General features: G+C 45.4%; 1 protein-coding gene across 3 annotated transcripts in view; it reads right to left on the bottom strand.

Moving 5' to 3' along the window:
- Positions 1-20,320, bottom strand: part of ZFHX3 (zinc finger homeobox 3) — a 257,518-nt gene that overhangs the window by 6,259 nt on the left and 230,939 nt on the right. For 2 of the 3 annotated variants that reach the window (XM_066349959.1, XM_066349960.1), the window contains exons 8-9: positions 11,162-11,264; positions 4,369-9,810 (exon numbers count right to left, since the gene is read on the bottom strand). In XM_066349959.1, the coding sequence (XP_066206056.1) occupies positions 4,369-9,810; positions 11,162-11,264 (5,545 nt within the window). The remainder of the gene's footprint in view (positions 1-4,368; positions 9,811-11,161; positions 11,265-20,320) is intronic. The other variant, XM_066349961.1, reaches the window with a different exon arrangement.

The raw sequence follows: 20,320 nt of genomic DNA, 5'->3' as shown, positions 1-20,320 counted from the left end.
CAAAGCTTCACAGAAATACCACAGCCAAGAGGTCTCATCATAAGTTGACTGGAGGAGAGAGGCAACAGGAGAAAGAGTGAAGGAAAGCAAGAAATCCAGCCAAGCCCCAAGGCCGAGTGAACAAACAGCAGGCTATCCTCATGGGCCTCTGTGACTTCCAGTGCTGAAGCTGAATGGACACATTAAGAGGGCAGAGAAGGGGGGGATGGGAATAAATAAAAACAACCCATTCAGGGAACTGTCCCAATGCCTTGGTTCAGCTGGTCTGCTTTACAAACCTGTAGAAAAATGTAACCATCTAGAAGGAGGAATCTGGAGCCCCCAAGAGAAATGAACATTTTCTCCTCCTCCTCCTGTTTGAATGACAGACAGTACAGCCAGGGCTGTAGATGTTTGGGGAGAAAACAAACACAAACAAATAAAAAACAGCCACAGGAAGAGGGAAAACAAAACATATCAGAAATGGAACAGCCCATAGGGCTGCCACCATCAATTCCTAAAACATGGCAACCTACATCAGGCACCACGGCTTATGGGTAGCAAAGGTCTTTGACCATGTCACTAGAGCCACGTGGGCTACAACTCCATCCTCAATCACATGCAGGCTCATCTGCCACTACCTGTAAAGCTTTCCATCCAGCCCAGCACCTACTAGCCTCCCTAACCTATACCTATTTTCTGGTTTGAATCTTTTCCAGGGTCATGGAAATGCCGCTGCTGGTACAGGTATCCCCACTTTTCAAAAGTTCGCTTTATGCCACTTGGCTTTTTCAAAAGATCTACATTAATACCCATTTTTGCTAACTGGAAGAAATAAAGATTTTTGCACTTTTATGAAAAAAAGGCAAAAGGTGAAAACAGCATTGAGTGTTTGCTTTGCAGTGAGCCGTTCAAGAGGCAGCGCACACCCCGAGCTGCAAGAGTGACACTGCCCAGCTCCTTCCCCAGGAATTACACTGGGCCTCTCAGCATCAAGGCACTCTAGCTTTGAATTGTTTCTTTGAGCATCTGGGCTTTATCTTGATTGATTGTGCGCATTCGTTAGCAAGGTGTGTCCTAGGGTGATTGCTTTTCGGCTTTATGCCATTTTAGTTTATGAAGGGTTTCATAGGAACACTCACTCTACTTTCAGATAGGAAGGCAAACCTGTACATCAAACTATAGGTTTGTAAAGACAAGATAGTGGAGAAGGGATAACACTGTGGTATGTTTAGGGAGTTGGGGGGAGACATGATGTGCAGGGTGATGAAATGCTGAGAAAAGACAAGAATTGAGAAGAATTCATGGGCAGCAGCCTTTAGATCATCTTGATATTTGCCACACCCAAGACACTAGACCAGGGGTAGGGAACCATTTTGGCTGAGAGAGCCATGAATGCTACATATTTTAAAATGTAATTCCCTGAGAGCCATACAACGACCCGTGTACGTTACACATTATCCAATAAAAATTTGGTGTTGTCCCGGAGGACAGCTGTGATTGGCTCCAGCCAACTGCAACCATGAACATGAGCGGTAGGAAATGAATGGATTGTAATATATGAGAATATTTTATATTTTTAATGTTACTTTTTTTTTTATTAAAGATTTGTCTGCAAGCCAGATGCAGCCACCAAAAGAGCCACATCTGGCTCATAAGCCATAGCTTCCCAACCCCTGCACTAGACAGTATACAACCTCTTCAGAGACCACCAAATGTAAAATAAAAAATCCTATGGCCCCTCACCACTTATTTGGACCACCTTCTGCCAGAAAGTTCTGGTAGGTAGTTCCATAACATGACACTCTCCAAGTGAGGACAAAAAACACTCTAAGCCCAGACCTGGGTGAAGTCGATACTGACTTCCAACTACAGTGTTTACTGGGCTTTCATACTTTTAAACACATTTAAACACATGCAAATTTCAGATGAAGAGAAGAACATTGTCTTAAGTTGCCAATCCCAGAAAAACACCCATTAATGTTTGGATAGCCAAGGAAGATGCTTTCCTCAGCATTCCACAGCATCATTAATGTCCTCTTCCAAAACAGCAGAAGGGACCACTGAGATTAAGACATCCAATTTCCTCAATGCAAATAAAGGGCTAAAACCAGAAAAGAGATAAATCTGACTCAAAAACTCAGTAAAGGCTCATTGGTTAAATTGGCACAAATGAAGCTGAAACAGAATGGATTATGAATTCTAGACTTGGGACATGGGCTCTTTCTGTCTCCCTCTAGGTAGCAAGCCTGCTACAAGTTTTAGGCTGGAACCAGAGCCAAAGGAAAGGATAAGGAAGGACTGTCTAGATTTCTGCATGTCTATGACATGAGGCACTCAGGACAAAGATCCAGACCAGAAGACTTTAAACTGACTTTCTGTATCTTGAACTGACCGTCTACGTAAGAGATTCAAAATTTTAAGAAATGTTTACTGAACCCATGCTGTTTACCAAGCTCTGCACTAGCCACATTCAATATAACAGTAGTGCAGCAGCTCAATATCATTTCATAATAATCTATATCCCTTGGTTTTCTCATCTGTAAGATCAGAACCAAGCAAAGCACTTCATCTCCCTGGGACCTAGGCATGCACCTCTGGAGTCAGACACATCTGCCACGTGATCTTGGACCCGTTTGCTGACTGCTCAGAACCTCAGCTTTCCAGAGTAAATTGTTGTAGGGTTTTACATGAAAGGTCACATGGGAAGAGCTTACCATTGTGCCTGACCTATTAAACATAAGTTTCTTCCCTCCCATTCCAGATCCAGTGTTCCTGTGAACTTCAGTATAGTTAGGAGGTGGTTACTAGGGCACACCTGGCTGCCTTGAATAATTAAGAGATATCTTTCTATCGTGAGTCCTCTCTTAAGTGGTCATAACCTCAGTAGCACTAAACATATACCTGTTGACTGACTGGCTCATACTGGGTGTTGTGAAGGAGCACATAGCACTGGGAGCCCGGAGGCCTGGGTGGGAGCTCTGGCTCCTCCCCTAGCTTGCTGAATGGTCTTGACCTCTCTGGGCCTCAGCTTTCTCATCTGTAAAACAAGGGTAATAGATCAGACATCCTGATTCTAATTTTTTTCACATTACTATGAAATATTGGGCTTTCCCAAGCCCCTCTGCCAAAGTCCTGGGCTGCAACAGTAATTCTATGTCTGGCTGGCTTGAGTATCATTCTGTGAAATTAACTTGCCAACACATATAAGAAACGACTTCTTCATCTTCAGGCTTTCTTTTCTTGTTCTCTTTGGATAAGAAACTGGGACCATGAATGAAGTAGCCTCATGTTGTGTAAAACCTGCCAAATTTGTAAAACTTGGATTCAATTCAACAGGTCGACTCTGTGACATAGTAGAAGCACTTCAACCCATGAAAATGGAGACGGCCAGGAGACACTCTGAGGGGTTCTCCTTTGGTGAATGTATACTGGTCAGTGGTGGCCATAGGAGGAACTTGCTGACCTGGATACTAAGTCTCACAGGATTGTGAAGGTGAAGGTCCAATTTAGGAAAGACAGGTGGATCCAGAGAAGATGGGTGAGTACAGAAACAAAAGAGGTACACAGAAGAGCTGTGAAACTCCCCATTAAGTGGAAAAATAAAAGTACCAAGTATATGACTCTGAATAGAGGGGAGCAGAGAGAGGGAGATGGGCAAAAGGAAATGATGCTGTGACTGAATACCCCTAAAAAATCATTAACATTTTGTCTGTCTGGAGTACTAATACAAACGTGTCAAAATTCAAAACCACATTGCCTAATATAAGATTCCCGGCCAGTGCGTTTGAGAACATATGTAGTCTCATTAGAAGCTAACATAGCTACTGTTGTTCTGGCTAGAAGGGAATCCCAGGAGTAAGGAGACACCTGATAGCAGCTCTCCAAAAAGGGGGGACGGGGCCACAGGTAAGGGCAAAGAGTTGTTTTAAATTCTCCTGAACAAGTTTCCACAGACCATAATCCAGAACTACCTATTCAAATGTCTTATATTTTCAACAAATACCTACAAGGGATCGGGATTTCCATAAGCACTGAATGGAAAGGTCTACAATAGAAGGTTCTTTCTTGGAAATACGCCAGGATATAATATGCCAGAACTCGTGAAGTTCTTCCATATGGCACACACCTTGGTTGTACTGTTGAACACAGGGCACAAGAATTGTTTCAGAGGCGACGAATCTACTCGGGAGGTGCCATCCTTGAACTGGGAAGCTAAAGAACCGTGTACATGAGGCCAGCTCAAGGGAGACTCAATGGAAGGTAGCTGAAGTTTTTTTGAAGCTTCCTGCCTGCCAACGCTCAGAGGGTATGGTTGGTAGCCACAGAACAGAAGTGCTATCTGGGTAGCTATTTCATGCTGACAGAATCACCCAGAGCAGAACCCACCTGTGTTGGATGGAGTAAAGCCTGGCAAGGAGGGGCTGTTGAGGCCAGGAAGCAACACGGGAGGAATGCCCTGGAGTGCCGGATACGCAGTGGGAAGGTTAAGAGCCTGAAGAGGGGCATTGTCAAACATCCCTTGCTGCTGGGCTGCCAGTCCGAGGACCTCATTGGCCTTTTTAATCCGGTCCAACTCTTGTTGAGCCATCAGCTGACGTACAGTGGCTGGGTCAAAGTATTCTTTCTCCTTGTCCAACTGGCTTCCAATGGTGTCTTTAACTTTGGAGATATGCTGTTGGGAAAAGATATGGTCACGTACAGACAGCCGAGCGCTGTACTTGATGCCACACAAAGTGCACTCTGTTTTGGGTCCCTCGTAATTTGTTTGGTTTATACCAAAATGCTTGGCCATGCTTAACTTAGACTTCTTTTCTTTTGCCCGGGCATTCTGGAACCAGACCTGAACAACTCTCTTTGGCAGTCCAATGTCATTGCCTAGGACCTCACACTCGAGCATGGTGGGTGTCCTGTAGTCATTAAAGCATGACTTGAGGACCTTCAGCTGCAGATTAGTCATTTGAGTGCGAAAACGTTTCTGCCCGGGCCGATCCCCGCTGTCTCCAGATTTGCCTGCTGACCCACTTGCACCGGGACTCGGGGAGCAGGGGTCTGCAAGGCTTGAGGTTTCACTGTAGTCCACTGTACCTTCATTGTCATATTCCTTGCTGTAAAAGCTCGGGGCTGGGCTGACCAGACCTGATGACAACCGATCTTCATACTCAGACATTGCCATCATGGCCGCTTTGGTCAACCCATCACTGGGTGCAGACGAGGATTTGGTTTCGGTGGCTATTCCCGTCGCGCTGTCGTTATCTGCATTGCCCTCGTCTCCAGTAGTGGTATCTGTGATTGCTGTGTTGACAGAGGAACAGTCGTCGTTGTCCAGCTTAGTTTGGTCAAAGTTTAGATTAACTGCGGACATGGAGGGGCTTTCAAAATCTTCAATCCCTTCAACCTTGATGGAAGAAGGGCTAAGAAGAGTTCGGGGAGATAACTCCATGGTTTTACTCACAGGTGAGAGGGGAACACCTTGGCCATCACTACTGCTTGGGGGTAGGTGGGAAAAGCTAGTTCCATCAAAAATATCACCTTTCATCTGGAGTCCGCCATCACAGTCTAAGAGCATTGCAGACAGAGTCAGGTTGTAGCCAGCTCTCTTGGCTTCATGCCAATGGCGGGACCGGATATGAGCCTCAAGAGCAGTCTTGGCTTTGAAGAGGGCCCTGCAAAAAGGGCATCTCCTGTGAGCCTGGGCTGGACCCACAGCCCGGAATTGTCCTTTCCTCTCCCGGGCACGTGTGTTCTGAAACCAGACCTGTACCACACGTTTCTTCAAGCCTACCTCATGCGCAATGTGATCCAACATCTTTCGGGTTGGATTGGAGTCCAATAGATACTTTTGGTAGAGAATCTCTAGCTGTTCTGGTGTAATAGTTGTCCTCAAACGCTTGTCTCTCTGAGGTTCTTCTCCTCCCGTCCCACTGTCATTTTCCCCAGGGCTTGCACTGGCCTTTTCCTCCAGCTTCCTCTTCAGAGTGTTCATCGTGGAGGTTGGAGTTGAAGGAGAAGTGGCTGAGCTTGCTGGAATCTGAGGTATGGCCCCAGAGAGCAGCTGGCTCGCCAGGAGAGGGTTACTAGGGTCAAACAGCATGAAAGGCATATCCAGTGACCTGTCTAAAAACTGAGGGTGGATGAACTGGTTCTGTGCACTAAGGAAGTGAAGCTGCTGATGCTCCTGCCAGTGTTCAAATGATGGAAACGCCAACTTACACTGGTCACACTGGTAGGGAATTAGCTGAGGAGGTAGGTTTGCCAACTGTTGAGGAGTTGATGTGTGGAGGGGCTTGAGGGGCAGGTGGGAGAGCTGAGAAGGACTGGGACTTGACTGGGGTAGGGGGCACTGAGGTGGGGCTTGCGGAGGGGGCTGTGGTAACGAAGGGGGGGCAGTCAGCTGGGGGAGCTTGTGCTGGGCTGTGTTTGTCTTCTGCTCGGGCTGGTCTTGCTGCTGCAGCTCTGCCTTTGGTTGTCCTTGCTTTTCTTGGGTTGGGTTGGGTTGTGCACTGAGAGGTTCAGGCTGCTTTGGTTTCTCATCACTCACCTCTGTTTTTGAACTGAAGGTGGCCAATTCGTCAGCCTCTGCCGTAAGCTGCAAGAAAGCAGAGGAAGCTGTACTGGCCGACGGTGCCGGGGCGCTGTAAGCCTGTGAGGGCATCGGGGTGCTGCAGGAGGAGCTGGTGGGCGTCAGGATCTCCATGGCATCCATGGAGTCCTCATTTTGGCTGTCATCCTGCCCCTCCTCATCCTCATCTTTGTAACACAGCTTCTTCTGGTGCTTGATGAGATCAAAGATGCGCTGGAACACCAGGCTACATTTTTTGCACTGGTAGTTCAAGTTGCTTGTTCGAATATATCTATCATTCGTAAGTTCACGCCGCTCTCCATCTTTGCCCTCTCCTTGATTCTCATAATTTTTCCTGGCCTTCTGTCGAGCATTTTGAAACCATACCACTATGACTCGGGTTGGAAGGTTCAGTAAATTAGAGAGTTGCTCAAATTCATCATCCTTTGGGTAAGCATTGGCATCAAAGAAGTCCTGCAGGACCCTCAGCTGGTAGTCAGTAAACCGCGTTCGTGAAGACCTCTTGCTTCCCCAGTACTCCTGCTTCTGAGGTTCTGGTGACGGGGGCCGGGAGTCGATCTTGAGTTCCTCCAGGCTGGTGATAGGAGGGTTGCTGAAGTTGTAAGGGGAGTCCTTATTACGCTGCCTCTCTTTGAAGAGAGTGTTTCTGAACCAGTGCTTGATCACTTTCTGGGGCAGCCCGGACTTGTCAGCCATCTCTTTGATCTGCTCTTCACTGGGGGAGTTGTTAATGTCAAAATATTGCCGCAGGACGCGGAGCTGGTCATCCGTGATCCTGGTGCGAGGCCTCTTGTTCTGCTGCTGGAGCAGGCTTGGGTTGAGCTGGTGCTGGTACAGCTGGGCCAGGTCTGCAGGCAGAGGCTCCACAGGCCCGAGCTGAGGGGGCAGCTGGGCCGGCAAGGTCTGCAGTGGCATCGTCTGCATCATCAGAGGTGAGAAGATGGGCAGCTCCATGGGCATGGACAGCTGGGTGAGCGGAACGGATGGCTGGGCCGGTGCGATCGTAGGCGAAGTGATGGGTGGTGCCGATGCAGGGATGGCTGGCGTGGAAGCGGGCTGAGGCGGTGCTGCGGGAAGTGGGGGTGGGGGCGGTGGAGGAGGAGGTGGCGGCGGCTCTGGGGTTTGGGGCCGCAGGGGGTACAGCTTATCGTAGTGTTCTCTATACTGTTTTGCAAACCTCTCCAACTGTTTAAAGGGAAAGTAATTTTGATGAACATGCTCTTGATGACTTTTTAAAATCAGGATGTTGGAAAATAACTTGCCACAGGAGTCACACTCGAGCTTTTCCAGATTCTCTCCCTGCTCAGTCTTCCCATTCTTCTTCTGCACTTTCTGCTTATTCTCATTGTACTGAATGACCAGCTCAAAGCCAAAGTTCTCCAGCAAGGCCTTGGTGGCGTTCCCTCTGGCATCTGAGGCGATGCGTGGAGGAAGCAGGGAAGGCTCAGAACTACCCCCTGGTGCCGATTCTTTCTTCTCTTTGGCCTTCAAGGCTTCTGGGAGAGACTCCTTTGGTCCTGCGTTGCTTTCTCCCCCTTCAGCAGCATCCTTCTCTCTCTGGCTTTCTTTTTCCTTTTCTTTGATGACCAATTTGTTTTTCTTCTCAGGGTGCTGGCTGGGCTGTAGCAGGGCAGAGTGGCTCTGGGACAGAGAAAGCTGGCTTTGCTGCTGCAGGATCTGCTGGTGGCTCTGCTGTGGGATCTGAACCTGAGCCTTCAGATCTTCCAGCAGGCCTGGGCCCGTCCCAGTCAGTGTCAGCGCCCCACTGGTCACTGGCAGGCTCACCTCAGGGTTGAGCTGGAACTCAGCACTGGGGATATAGAAGGGGAAGAGGAGGTGCTGCTGCTGCTGCAGCTGGAGCAGGGTCTCGGTGGTCATGGGGAAGTGAGGAAGGAGGGTGGGGTTAAACAGCTGAGACTGGATCAGGGCAGCCTGCTGCTGCAACTCCTGTTGCAAGTGAGCTTGAACTTGAGCTTGGGCCTGGGCTAGTGTCTGTGCTTGCTGTTGCTGCTGCTGCTGCTGTTGTTGCTGCTGCTGCTGTTGCTGCTGCCTAGAGGCAATCATATCTGCCAGCTTCTTCCGATTGGCTTCTTTGGGCTCTGAAGGGGAAGTGATGTTGGCACTGATGGGATTCCCCAGGGATGGCACCCCTACATTTTCAGCAGGCACTTGGCTCAGTAAGCCTGAGCTTGGAGCGATGCCAGCACTGCTTGGGTTGGTGGTGGTAAAGGTGATGCTGGCACTGGTGCTCACAGGGCTTGGGGTGGAAGAGCTTAGGGAGACACTGCTGCTGTTCCCAGTCCCATTGCTACTGCCACTTGCAGCCTCCAGCTTGGCTGCCCGGGCCTTGGTTTGATGCAACACAGACCTCATGTGGATCTCCAAAGTAGAGCTCTGGCTGTACGCCACGTTACAGGTATTACACTTAAAAGGTTTGTTGTCTGGGCTGCTGGTGGGTTCTGGCTGACCAGTTGCCGATTCTTGAAGGGCTCTCTTTAACTTATGTAGGTGGGACACAGAATTATAGTGCACTAGCAGGATGTTCTTTTGAGTGAAAGATTCCTTGCAGACAGTACACTTGTAAGGGCGAGAAGGGTCCAGAAATTTCTCCATGGTGAAGTTGGGGCCTTTTCTGAAAGGCAGAGCTCTCTTCGGTTCTGAGCCCGAGTCTTCTTGTATGGACCCAGAGTCACTGCCTGTTGGGCTCTGTTTCTCTTCCAAGTCACTCTCTTCCTCCTTGTCTTCCTCAACAATTATGGTGTGGTCTTCAGCCAGGGTGGGGTCTCCCATTGCCAGGAGGTCCCCATTGGCCAGAAGGCCACCATAAAGCTGCTGGATGTCAGCCTCACTCAACTCCAAGTGGCTCGTCTCAAGGTGTTTTTTTAGAGCCTGGAAAGTTCGGAAACTGCGCTGACAAAGACAGCACATGGTGGCAGCTCTGATCACATGGTACTGAGAATGGAGCTGTAGCTTTTCAATGGTTTTGAAAGCCAGGCTGCACTGATTACAGCGGTACTTGTACACGTGGCGATCTGACACAGGCAGCTGAGGCCTCTTGGTGTGAACCTCATTGAAGTGAGTTTGAAGAGCTGCAGATGTTTTAAACACCTGGTTGCACCCTTTCTTCCAGCACAGGAAGCCTGAGTCTTCTCTCACAGAGCCTGGGTCAGCAGGAGAGGGTTTCAGTTCGCCACTGTGCTCTGTGCTCATAGAGGACAAGATGTTCTTTCCAGGATCCTCTGAGGTTTCTGTACGAAAATAAATAAAAAAAAATCAAGCCCAATGATAAAGAGGGCTTTGATAAAGAGGACTTTGCTTCAAAGGTGGCACCCACAACTGTCTACTCGCAAGGCCTCGCGAACACAATCTGACGATGAGGGAAACAACCTGGACTCAGACACTCTCCACACAGCCTCCTGCTTTCCTGTCCTCTCCAGTAGAGCACATACACAAGAACAGAGAGGACCAAAGGAAATATAAAACGTTCTGACTCCTAATAGGCCTGTGTCATATCACAGATCTGTTTTTTAAACAATATTTAATAAACCTTCAATTCTCATAACTGGTTTCAAGGTTGCTGATTTGAGAGTGGGTTCACCTTTTTCATGGATCAGTATTGTAGAACATGAATTAATGCTATCCTGAGTTATAGGGAATTTACAAGAACTGCTGCTCATTATAATTAAGAAATTCTGGAATATATTTTTAGGCTTTTTGACTGTCATCTCTATTCAATAAGCAATGAACATTCAAGTGGCCAATTATTAAAATGCAGTTGGTTTTTTTCCTATGATGATATCACCACACCCATCAATATTCTGACCCTTTTTCAGTCAGTCCACAGTCCAATATGCTGACAGGAGGTAAATGCAGTAGAAAGCCTCATAAATGGAGGTCTAATGATCCATCAAGGTAGGAACCACCCTGGGGCACCATCATCCCTGTCTACGGCAACCTTCTTTCCAAATGCACCTCTATGCCGCATCCTGAGGCAATCCCCGGAGACTCGGAGAACTTAGTGTGGACTAGGAAGACAACTAACCCAGCACCCGGAAATCACCCATGTGTTCCACAAGTCCCTAATAATTAAGTCCTCAGAGATGGAACATTTAACAATTTTGGATGGTGAATTAGGGGTCTATTGACTGAGTCTCTGGTTATTCACTCTCTAAAGGGGACACGTGTCCACCAAAATCCCACTGATTTTCTCTCACCTGACATCATATGAATAGTATACAGATACATGCTAAGACCCAGGATAAAAAGTGGCTGACAACAGTGGCCCTCATCTTTTGTTCAGCTTAGGAGTACTATACAGGAGTGGTTTTTAACCTTTTTACACTTAGGGACCAGTGAAAATAGGAGAATTATTTCAGGGACTGCTAAGGCAGAAATCACCCTGAGCATAAGCGAATTCATTGGGCCCGAGATCATTGGGTCTACAGTCTTCATACAACATCAGCGTGGTTAACTCTTTCACGGAGCGGCCCCCCGACCAGCAGTTGAAAACCACTGTGGTACAGGATTCTGGGCCCCCTCGCTCTGTGAAGATTTTTCATCTGGTTTCCATTTGCAGGAGTCAAGAACAATGGCACTAACCAGGCTGCTTTCCTGCCTCTTCCACACTGGAGTTCCCGTCTCGATCTGGAACAGCCACTGGGAGGAACATGCTGCTGGGCATCACCATCTCGGGGGTGGTCACCTGAGGAATAAGATGCAGAGCTGAGAGTCAAATGGAGAGGAAAAAGACAGAAAATAGGGAAATGTGTAAAAATTATTTAATAAGCAAAATTAGCCTTCACCAGTGTAAAGCTGGAGGTGTCACTTTTCATAGCTCACTGAAGATTCATGTTTATTAGACAAAGCTCACATCAGTCAAAAGTGTTTCTACGGTTACATTCTGGACATAATTAGCAGTGCACACTTGAAGAATAATCTTATTATTAATATTTTTTCTTTATGCAGAATTTTGACTTTGATCACTGACAATGTTTTGTCATGGGCTGTGAAACTTCTTGTGCAACCAATTAGGTAGATAAGTTGAAAGGCCCACCTTAAGCTGCTGAAAACATAATAAGGGCCCTAATTAAATCATACCTAGTAAAGTACACTGTAATCTTGAAGCAGGGAGCATTGTAGTACTGTTTTCAAAATGTATTCAGGCAAGAAGAGGAGGGGAGTAAGAGCAAAGGAAAGGGTAAGAAGAAGAGAAGAGAACAAAGGAAGGCTAAGGACATGCAGACACACTGGCAGATTTTCCAGGAGACATTCTGTAACCCTTTACAAGCTGAGATCAAGTGCAAATGAGCATTTCTTATGACTCACTCAAGGCAGATTTCTTCTGGAGACTGTGCCCAAGATACACAGCATCAGAGGGAGGCTCTGGCCAGTGCTGCAGCTACAGAGGGTGCCCCGCACAGCACTCTACAATAGGGTAGCCCACTTTGACCATGGCCATTGTTTCCTAATAGAGCAATTCCAGAATTAGCTTGGTTTAAATGGACTACGATTTTAAGTCTGATCTTCAGACATTTTTCTAGCCTTCCCTGCCATCTGGCCAACTCATCGTTTACCTCACATTAATGTGATAAGCAGCCCTCAATATTCAACATAAGGAGAGAAGGTTCTTTGTTTAAAGAAAGAGCAATATCCCTTTCCCTGCTATAGGGTGGGAAGGTAGATGGTGATGATATTCCCAGATGAATTAGAATTTGTCTCCTGTTTGATGACAGCCTGAGAAATGAACTGACTTTGAGGTTACATGCACAGAAATGACAGTCACCACTAACCTCTCTACACAGTGCCTAGCCCCACTTAGAGGCACTCTTCTCCCATCAACAACAACAAAAAATCATATCTTAATTTACTGTTGCAATGATTGGAACCCCTAGGTTACTACTAAATTAAATATTTTAAATAAGTTTCTATTTTAATTGTTTGAAAATCCTGGCCCTCACTCAAAATAGCTGCTGACATGTTACCAGAATCATCAGTGATGGGCTCCAAGGCTAGAGGAAACCCAGACAGCTGTCCACATCAACACCAAAAAGGTAACACCCTCAGTGCATTTATGGGGTATTAGAATTTCAGCAACCCATATGCCAATAGGTATTAAAATTAAGCAACAGGCACTACAGAGAGGAGTCTGAGAAATGCTGTGTTTACAAAGAGCAGGTACATGCGCAGGTGAACATGTGTGACAATTCCTGCTCTCACAGACATCTGCACCTTCACACAAAGCTTGTCAGCAGCTGGTTAGAGAGAGCTGTTGATGAATCATTAGGAATGGAGCAGAGATTGCCAAACTCATTCCATCTATTTTCTTTCTAATAGAAAGCATTTCTGACCAGTGTGGTCGGGGAGTCCAGCGGGAGTCCAAGAAGTGAAAGGTCGCCGATTAATTTATAGTCCTCAGCAAAAGGGGAGCACAAGGTTGGGAGTAAGAGGAGGAGAAACGAAAAGGAAAAAAGACACCCCCCACATCCTTTCTCAGTTGTAACTGTAGGATCAGTCCTTTCCTGGGATCTTTTGGAATTATGAAAAATGAATCATGAGAAATTTAAAAAAAAAAAAGCCCTACAGAGTAAAAAAGAATAAAATTATCTAACACCTCAGCTGCACATCATTATAGAAAACTGTGGGCTTTTCATACGCATTACAGTAAGGCAGACATCCCCTCCAACAGACTCAGTACGATGGATCAGTAATTGTTTTCATACACTTTAATTAGAAAAACTCAGATGGCTATGAATAATAATGGAAAAGAGAGACTTTTGCACTTGAAAGGTTGAAGTCAATCAAGTGTGAATGACGGCAAAAAAAGAAAAAAAAAAAGACACCAATTCATCAGCTCTCTGTTGTCTCGCTGCGACTTTAATCATAATTCCTGATTGGGATTCAAGAAGGCAGTAAGCAGCGGTTCTTTGTCTGCCTTCACCTTCCATCAATTAACTCTCCCGAAATATAATCATCAACCTCACATGCTCCTCTGCATCTTAATCTGGGCCTCCAAACCTGTAAGTCTTGCCCCATATGTGTTTAAGTAATTACTTTTATCTACCTGCATCTTCTCATCTATAGCATACCCAACCTCTCCCTGAGGAGGAAGAAAACCTTGGTATATAAAATTTTAACGAGCAGGAAATTCTCAGAAGGCAAAAAGAATAGCCCTAAAGGGAATCCTTAGGATCTAGAAATTCTGGTAGGATCTTGTGCATGTGTCTGAACAGAGAAGCTGAGAATGGAAACCTCCTTACTGCACAGGCTATGGAGGGCCCCACGCCAGCTCCCACATACTGATCACTCCTGTGCCTATATCCATTCCTCCCTCTCCTACCAGCTGCCAAAGCTGTCCACTTAAGGTTTGCTTGCTTTTTCATAAAGCCATAAATTCAGTCCTGCCAACAGCTCACTGAGGAGTTCTGCTCAGTGAAGAAAAGGAGAGCTGGCCAAATGCAGAGTTCCTTTAAAACTTACTTGCCTTGGCATCTCCTGCCCTTGTTTTCCAACCATCTGGCTACCTAAACTGTGTGCAAAGTTCACACTATCCCAGCCACATTCTCTGATGGAGACCTGGAGGTCAGTTGGAAAGGTAGTTATTTAACTGCTGAGCGTGGTTTTGTAAAGACCTTCCCTTTTGCTACGAGCACTGGAGTATGTAGGTTTCCGAGAGGACAAACCCTGGCTACAGTATAACCAAAGCCATTCTAAATGTGCCCAAACCTCAGAGGCCCTTAACTAACTGAAGCCCTCCCCCAGCGCCCCTGCACAAACAGCACATAGGTGCACACAGGCACATAAACACCCTCCCTCCTCCCTGTCTCCTGCTCCAGCCAGACTCAAAGCCAAAGAAAAAGTGTTCTCTTTGTCCAGATAACAATACACATTAAGTCCAAACACCTATACTTTTTACATTTACCATCCATGTAGATTGATTTTTCTAATCATCTGTACACCGATAAGCACTAACTACATTCAATTATGTCCCCATATTCTACCCATTATTGTATAGAGGGGAGCTAAGACTATTAAGACAGACTTTTAACCAAAAGTAAAATAAAGGTGTTTTGGTAAGAAAATTTAATTGATTAGACCTTACTTCCTCAGAATTTGGGTCTCTCAAGATTGGCCTTGGTGAAGGTAGTTCAATGGTGATCTTATTAACCATTAGGAGAGGTGATCTGAAATTATTCTAATACCCCTAAAGATGCAGATATGTGAAAGTCGTTATTTAAACATATATAGGGCAAGACTTCAGGTTTGGAGGCCCAGATACCAAATGTGTTCCCCGTACCCTTGTAAGCCAAGTCAATTACATTCCTTCCAGAGTATGTAGAGTGGATGGAAGTGTAGAATGAAACCATCAGCTGAGCTGGGTGCTGAAAGTCTGAACACAAACAGTGGCTCCAATCTTCCTGACAAATAAACAGGTCTCGTGTATAATAAGAGAAATGTGGAGTTCTGCTCTGATGCTGAAATTCAAGTTTAAGCAATTCTCATATATAACACCAAAACCAGAATTCCACCTGATTCTACAAGTCTTCAGGCTTAAGCAATGCCAGAACAACTTAGTAGTTGAAAGGAAGGGCATGTGAGTCTCTGCTCGCTCACTCAGGCAGGGTACCTGTGCCACATGCTTGTGAGACAGAGCAAGACATGGTCCTTGTGTCCAAGAAGCTCACAACCCAGAAAAATTAACCTTTTAGAGATTACACACTTCTCAGAAAATCTGATCAAAGTTGTAGACGCCCAGAAAAAATACTTTCACACACAGACTATTGCAAAACAATTTTCAGAAAAATCACAGGCTCCTCAGAGGGAAATCCATGGACTCTAGTTAATTACTCTTGACTACTAAGGAGAGGTCACATGGGTTCATAAATAACTAGTTCGTAATTCCAGTTCACCATTATATTTGTGATTATGACTTAATGCCTTTCAAATCCCTCTGAGGTCAGTGGACCCTAAAGCCCCAAGGACATACCTTATAAAACCCAGAGGCTTAGATATGGGTCTGGTCCCCACTACGACATTGGTAGAAGAAGCTGGAATTATAGGAAGCCCTCCACCTTCCTTAACTTTCTTGAGGTCATGGATGTGGAGAAGCCAAACAGAAAACCCTGAGCAGCCATGGGGTAAACTTTGCTAAGTTCTTGTAGAAATGTTCATGCAAATTCACTTCTCAGAGCCATTGTCTGATGTTAGATCAGTGCAACCAAATTCAACATGCTGGAAAGCAAAGATAATTTCTTAGAAAAAGTACTGAACCCTCCTCCCTACACGGCCTTGGCACTGTTCGCCAAAATAGGGCTTCTTTCTGAAAGGTGCGCTTTTCCAAGTGAGAATACAGACTTGCCAAAACCTAGACTCCTGAAGAAGCCTCAAATCTTTCACTTTTCAGTAAAAATCAATAGAATGACGAACCTCAGACAAAGGGGGGAAAAAGGGAAAAGCCTCAGACCTGGGCCTTCCTGGCACAGAGCTGGCCCATCTCTATGAATGAGGCATTGGTCTGGAGCATGAAGCTAAACCTACCCGCTTCCAGAGCTGAGCATTCTAGCTAGTGGTGTACCTAAAGTCGCCTGCTCCACAGAGTCCAGTTGCTCACTCCCTCTCCTGCACCCAGACAGCCTCCAGCCTGCTGGCTGGTCTCCGCACACATGCTGCTGGCCAACCGGGGCACCTCCGGGCAGCGAGCTTTAGCAGGTCTCTCCTTCCCTCACTACCTTCCAAATGCGCCAGGCTGGACACTGGACACAGAGTCTAGAGGGACTAGTTTCTCTCTCTGTCTTGTTTCCTTTCTAAAATGTCTTCTGTGTGGTTGTCCCTTTAAAAATATATTATATAGTAATGCCCATGAGGAAAACTGCAGGGCCCTGTTAGCTTTTATGTGGACCAAAAACAAACGTGGCCATGAACCAGATTTTAGAAACTAAGATTGAGAAAGACTGAAAAAAGAGGTGACTGGGAAACACATGAGCAGAAGGAGCATGATTAGACTCAGAGAGGCAAGCAGTGGCAGTATACCAAGGTCACTTCTAATTTAGACCATCTAATCGGCAAACAGGCTCCAAATGGCTATCATCTCACAGGGTTTGGAATTAATGAAGCCCGATTATTTTCATTACCTTTCTCTGAGATGGAGAGAAAGTGAGAGAGCTGGTACCCAGGTGGGTACGACAACCCCAGGGCCAGTGGCCACCTGATAACCCCGATGTGTGTAGGGGAGGGGGGCAGAGAGCCAGCCTGCCCTAGAGATTCACAGAGGCACAGAAACACAACAAGCCCAGGGAAACACAGATACTGACTGAAAAGAATTACAGGAGAAAAACTATTGCTCCCACAAGAGAGAAAGAGAACTGCAGGCAATGAGGGGCCAGGCGCAGAGAAGGGAAATATTATGTATGTACAAAAAACAGAGAATAATGAAGAACTATCAGGGGAGAAAAAACGAAGGGCTAGAGAAAAAGGTGTTCCTGGGTGGCTCATATTTTGTTAAGTGATCAAGGAACAAAGACAATTTCCCTATATTAATGCTCCAGGATCCCGGTTGTGTGGCCTGTCACTTAGTGGGATAGTGATCAATTAGAATAGTTTAAGAGTATTGAAATGCATGGCAGGTGGTCTTTCCCTTTCTCATTTAGGGCTAGAAACATGCCCCCCACGTCCTCAATCATCCTTCCCCAAATGAGTGGGAAAATGAGGACACAGAGCAGCAGCTCCTAGGTCCCCACCACAGATCTGAAATCCGTTAAGTTCTCTGTAAATAGGTGAGAGTTCTGTGGAACCGACACTGGGGGTGGGCTGCTCAGTCAGGTCTGCAGGGGCACTTGTCTCATTGCCTTTAAGCTTTATAGATTTCTCTCTCTCGTATGACGTGTGTATAGACACCCTTTGGAGCCTGGTTTCCAATGGGCCAAGCAGAATGAAGTGCTGTGGGTACCGTTTCCATAGTGGACGGCCGGAGCTGCAATTGTTCCCAGCGGAGAATATTTTTCAAGCTCCTTCATCAGTAGAAAGAAGGGGCCCATGGAAGACACAGATATGAGATGCAGAGCATAAGCAAGCAGCTGTTACTATAGCAACAGACATATTAGACACTGCAGGTTCCTGAAAGCTGTCTGATAAGGTATTATTAAATGAAGCCTCCTCAAAACACTCTCCATTTACAACTGAACGGAAAGACATTGTGTAGAAAGTAATCTATTTCCATTTATCAGGGTGGAATTTACTTTTAGAGGGACTGAAACCCAATTCAAACCATATCCTGAGACCTTGGACCCAGACAATGAAAAATATTTACCAGAATTTATAGCTTTAGATACCCTGGACACACCCCATGGCTGCCAGGAACTGTCTATTTAGTGAATTTTGCCAGCTTTCCCTATTCTGCAGCCAGAGGCAGCTCAGTCAAACCGTTTCACCACTCAGGGGCAGAGCAGACATAACTTTCTCCTCTTGGAGGACGAATGACCATGCATTGGCCATTCCTTAAACACATGGTTTAGAAACTGGAGCTCTGATTTAAGGGGCTTTTCTCATACTATTTTCAGAGTTTCCTTCTCCAGGTGCCAGGAACATACAAATATATGGTCAAAAGCCTAACCAATACTTCCCCAAGTCCAATTTTCTAATAAAATTACAATAAAATACCCTCCAGGGGCAGGATTTTAACCATAATTTCATTATAACCATTTAGTTGTAACAAATGCAAACTCCGTTTTAACACCAAACTTTTCAGAGGAAAGACTAGCATCTGTTCTGTTCATCAGGGCAGAGACCAAGATCCAGTCCTCAAGCAGGATTCTGGGTTCACCGTGAAGTATGGCTACAAATTCCCCTCTAGCCCTGGTTGCTCATCTTTTCCTACTGAACTCAAGGATCATGGTAGAAATGCTTCACAAAGTCCAATGTAAACCAGCCTCGTCACTTAAAAAAAAATTCAGTGCTGACAGCCATGCAATAACTCCATCTTCTCATGCAAAGAGAGTACCATGCCAGCTTTACACCTCTAAGAACAGAACAAGATCCATATATGATTACATTTCCCACAACTCTGAACTTTATTTCTGGATCCATTAACTTTCTTTTGTTCTAGCAAATCGACTTCCTATAATCACATTTCTCACAATTTGCACACTTTACAGAAATATCTAGGAAACATCTCCATTGGTGCACAGGGAATGCTGTACAAGGGGCCCAGTACAGTCCTTTTAAGAACCATGTTTCTCCTACATAATTATGTTGTCAGAGATTCTTCCAGATCCTTATGCTTTCTGGCATTATACAATTTTGTATTTGCCTAACACTTGACGGAGGTCTTGATAGTGGTTGTCCAACTTGAGTACACATGGAATAACCCAGGAAGGCCATTGGATCATTTGCATCAGCCCCCAGAAAGGTTGAGAATCACTGCTTAAGAAGATGCTAGTTGTGGGTAACACCCAGAAATACCTTCGAGATTGGTAGCCAAGCAAACCCTGTGGTAACATCCTGCCCTTGATGACTGTTGGTCAATTGAGGAGATTCATAATGACCACCATGCTTGCTACTGGAAATGTACCTTATTGTTGCTATTCTGTCACATAAAAATATGACAAAGGATATCTGAAACATAATTTACATTATTTTGCCTAGAGATACATAAAGAAACTTACTATCATACAAATTACACATCCTAGGCCACCTTATATTAAACAGAAAAAAAAAATAACACCTGAGCAAAAGGAAAGTGTAATTAAGTATGAAAATGCTTCTCTCCCCACATATCTTTCTGTTTCTTTGGGTTCTCACAGCTCCAGGCCATCAGTGAAAAGTGTAATGAGGCCTGAAAAAATTCCCCTTGTTGCATTATTTCCAAGACTGCTAAGAATGCCAAGAAAACCTGTTACATCTACAGAAACCCACCCATCCACAAGTTTCCATTTACAGAGAAACTTTCAACAATGTTCACCAGTCTATTTGAAAGTACCCATGGAAAGTGATTTATACTTGAAAGAACCCCTGCTAGGTCACCTCTGAGTTTTCTGTTGGCTGCTAACATTCTCTTGATGCATCACCAATGATATGTTACATCATTTACAACATTATTCACTAATTTTTACATAACCAAATGGAAAGGGAAATGCCTAGAGGTTACATGTCTGTGAACTTCATGTGGCAGCATGGAATTCTGAGCAGACCACCTCTCTGGGAATCATCACATGAAAAGGCAATCAAATTAACTTTTTATTACTCCACTGCTGAAATAAGTTAGAGGCGAGATTAATTCTCTTTGGTTGCTTTTCCTCCAAAGGGCTTTCACAACAGTTCCAACAGAGACAGAAAGTAGGACATTAGTGTCACCTGTAGTACTTCGAAAAGTTTTCACGTCACAATTAGATTTAAATCTTTATACTAACTTTTGTTTGGGTTGCGTTTATAGAGGCCACTCAGAGCCATGCTTTTAAAACCTGCAGCTGTAGCAACATCATGTTCAAAATGCGCAAAGCCCTCTCTCATTCACGAATTAACATGTACTATCCAAGTGACCGTTTTCCTGCTTTGAGGATAAAAGTGTCCCCTTGAGAAACACCCATGTTACAGGGCTACACTCCTGGAGTGGAAAATGTGAGTTCAACTCTCAATTCTGCCACTTACAAGTGACATCAAGTCACTTACCTTCTCTGGGCCTCAGTTTCCTAGCTGCTAATAGAAATGTGTCAGGCTCTTGTGAGGATGAAATGAGACATAAGGAAAATAAAAGCAGCATAGAACGTG

This window comes from Saccopteryx leptura, chromosome 9 (genome assembly GCF_036850995.1).
Source record: "Saccopteryx leptura isolate mSacLep1 chromosome 9, mSacLep1_pri_phased_curated, whole genome shotgun sequence".
NCBI classification, from domain to species: Eukaryota; Metazoa; Chordata; class Mammalia; order Chiroptera; family Emballonuridae; genus Saccopteryx; species Saccopteryx leptura.
This window is presented reverse-complemented; position numbering and strand designations above follow the sequence as displayed.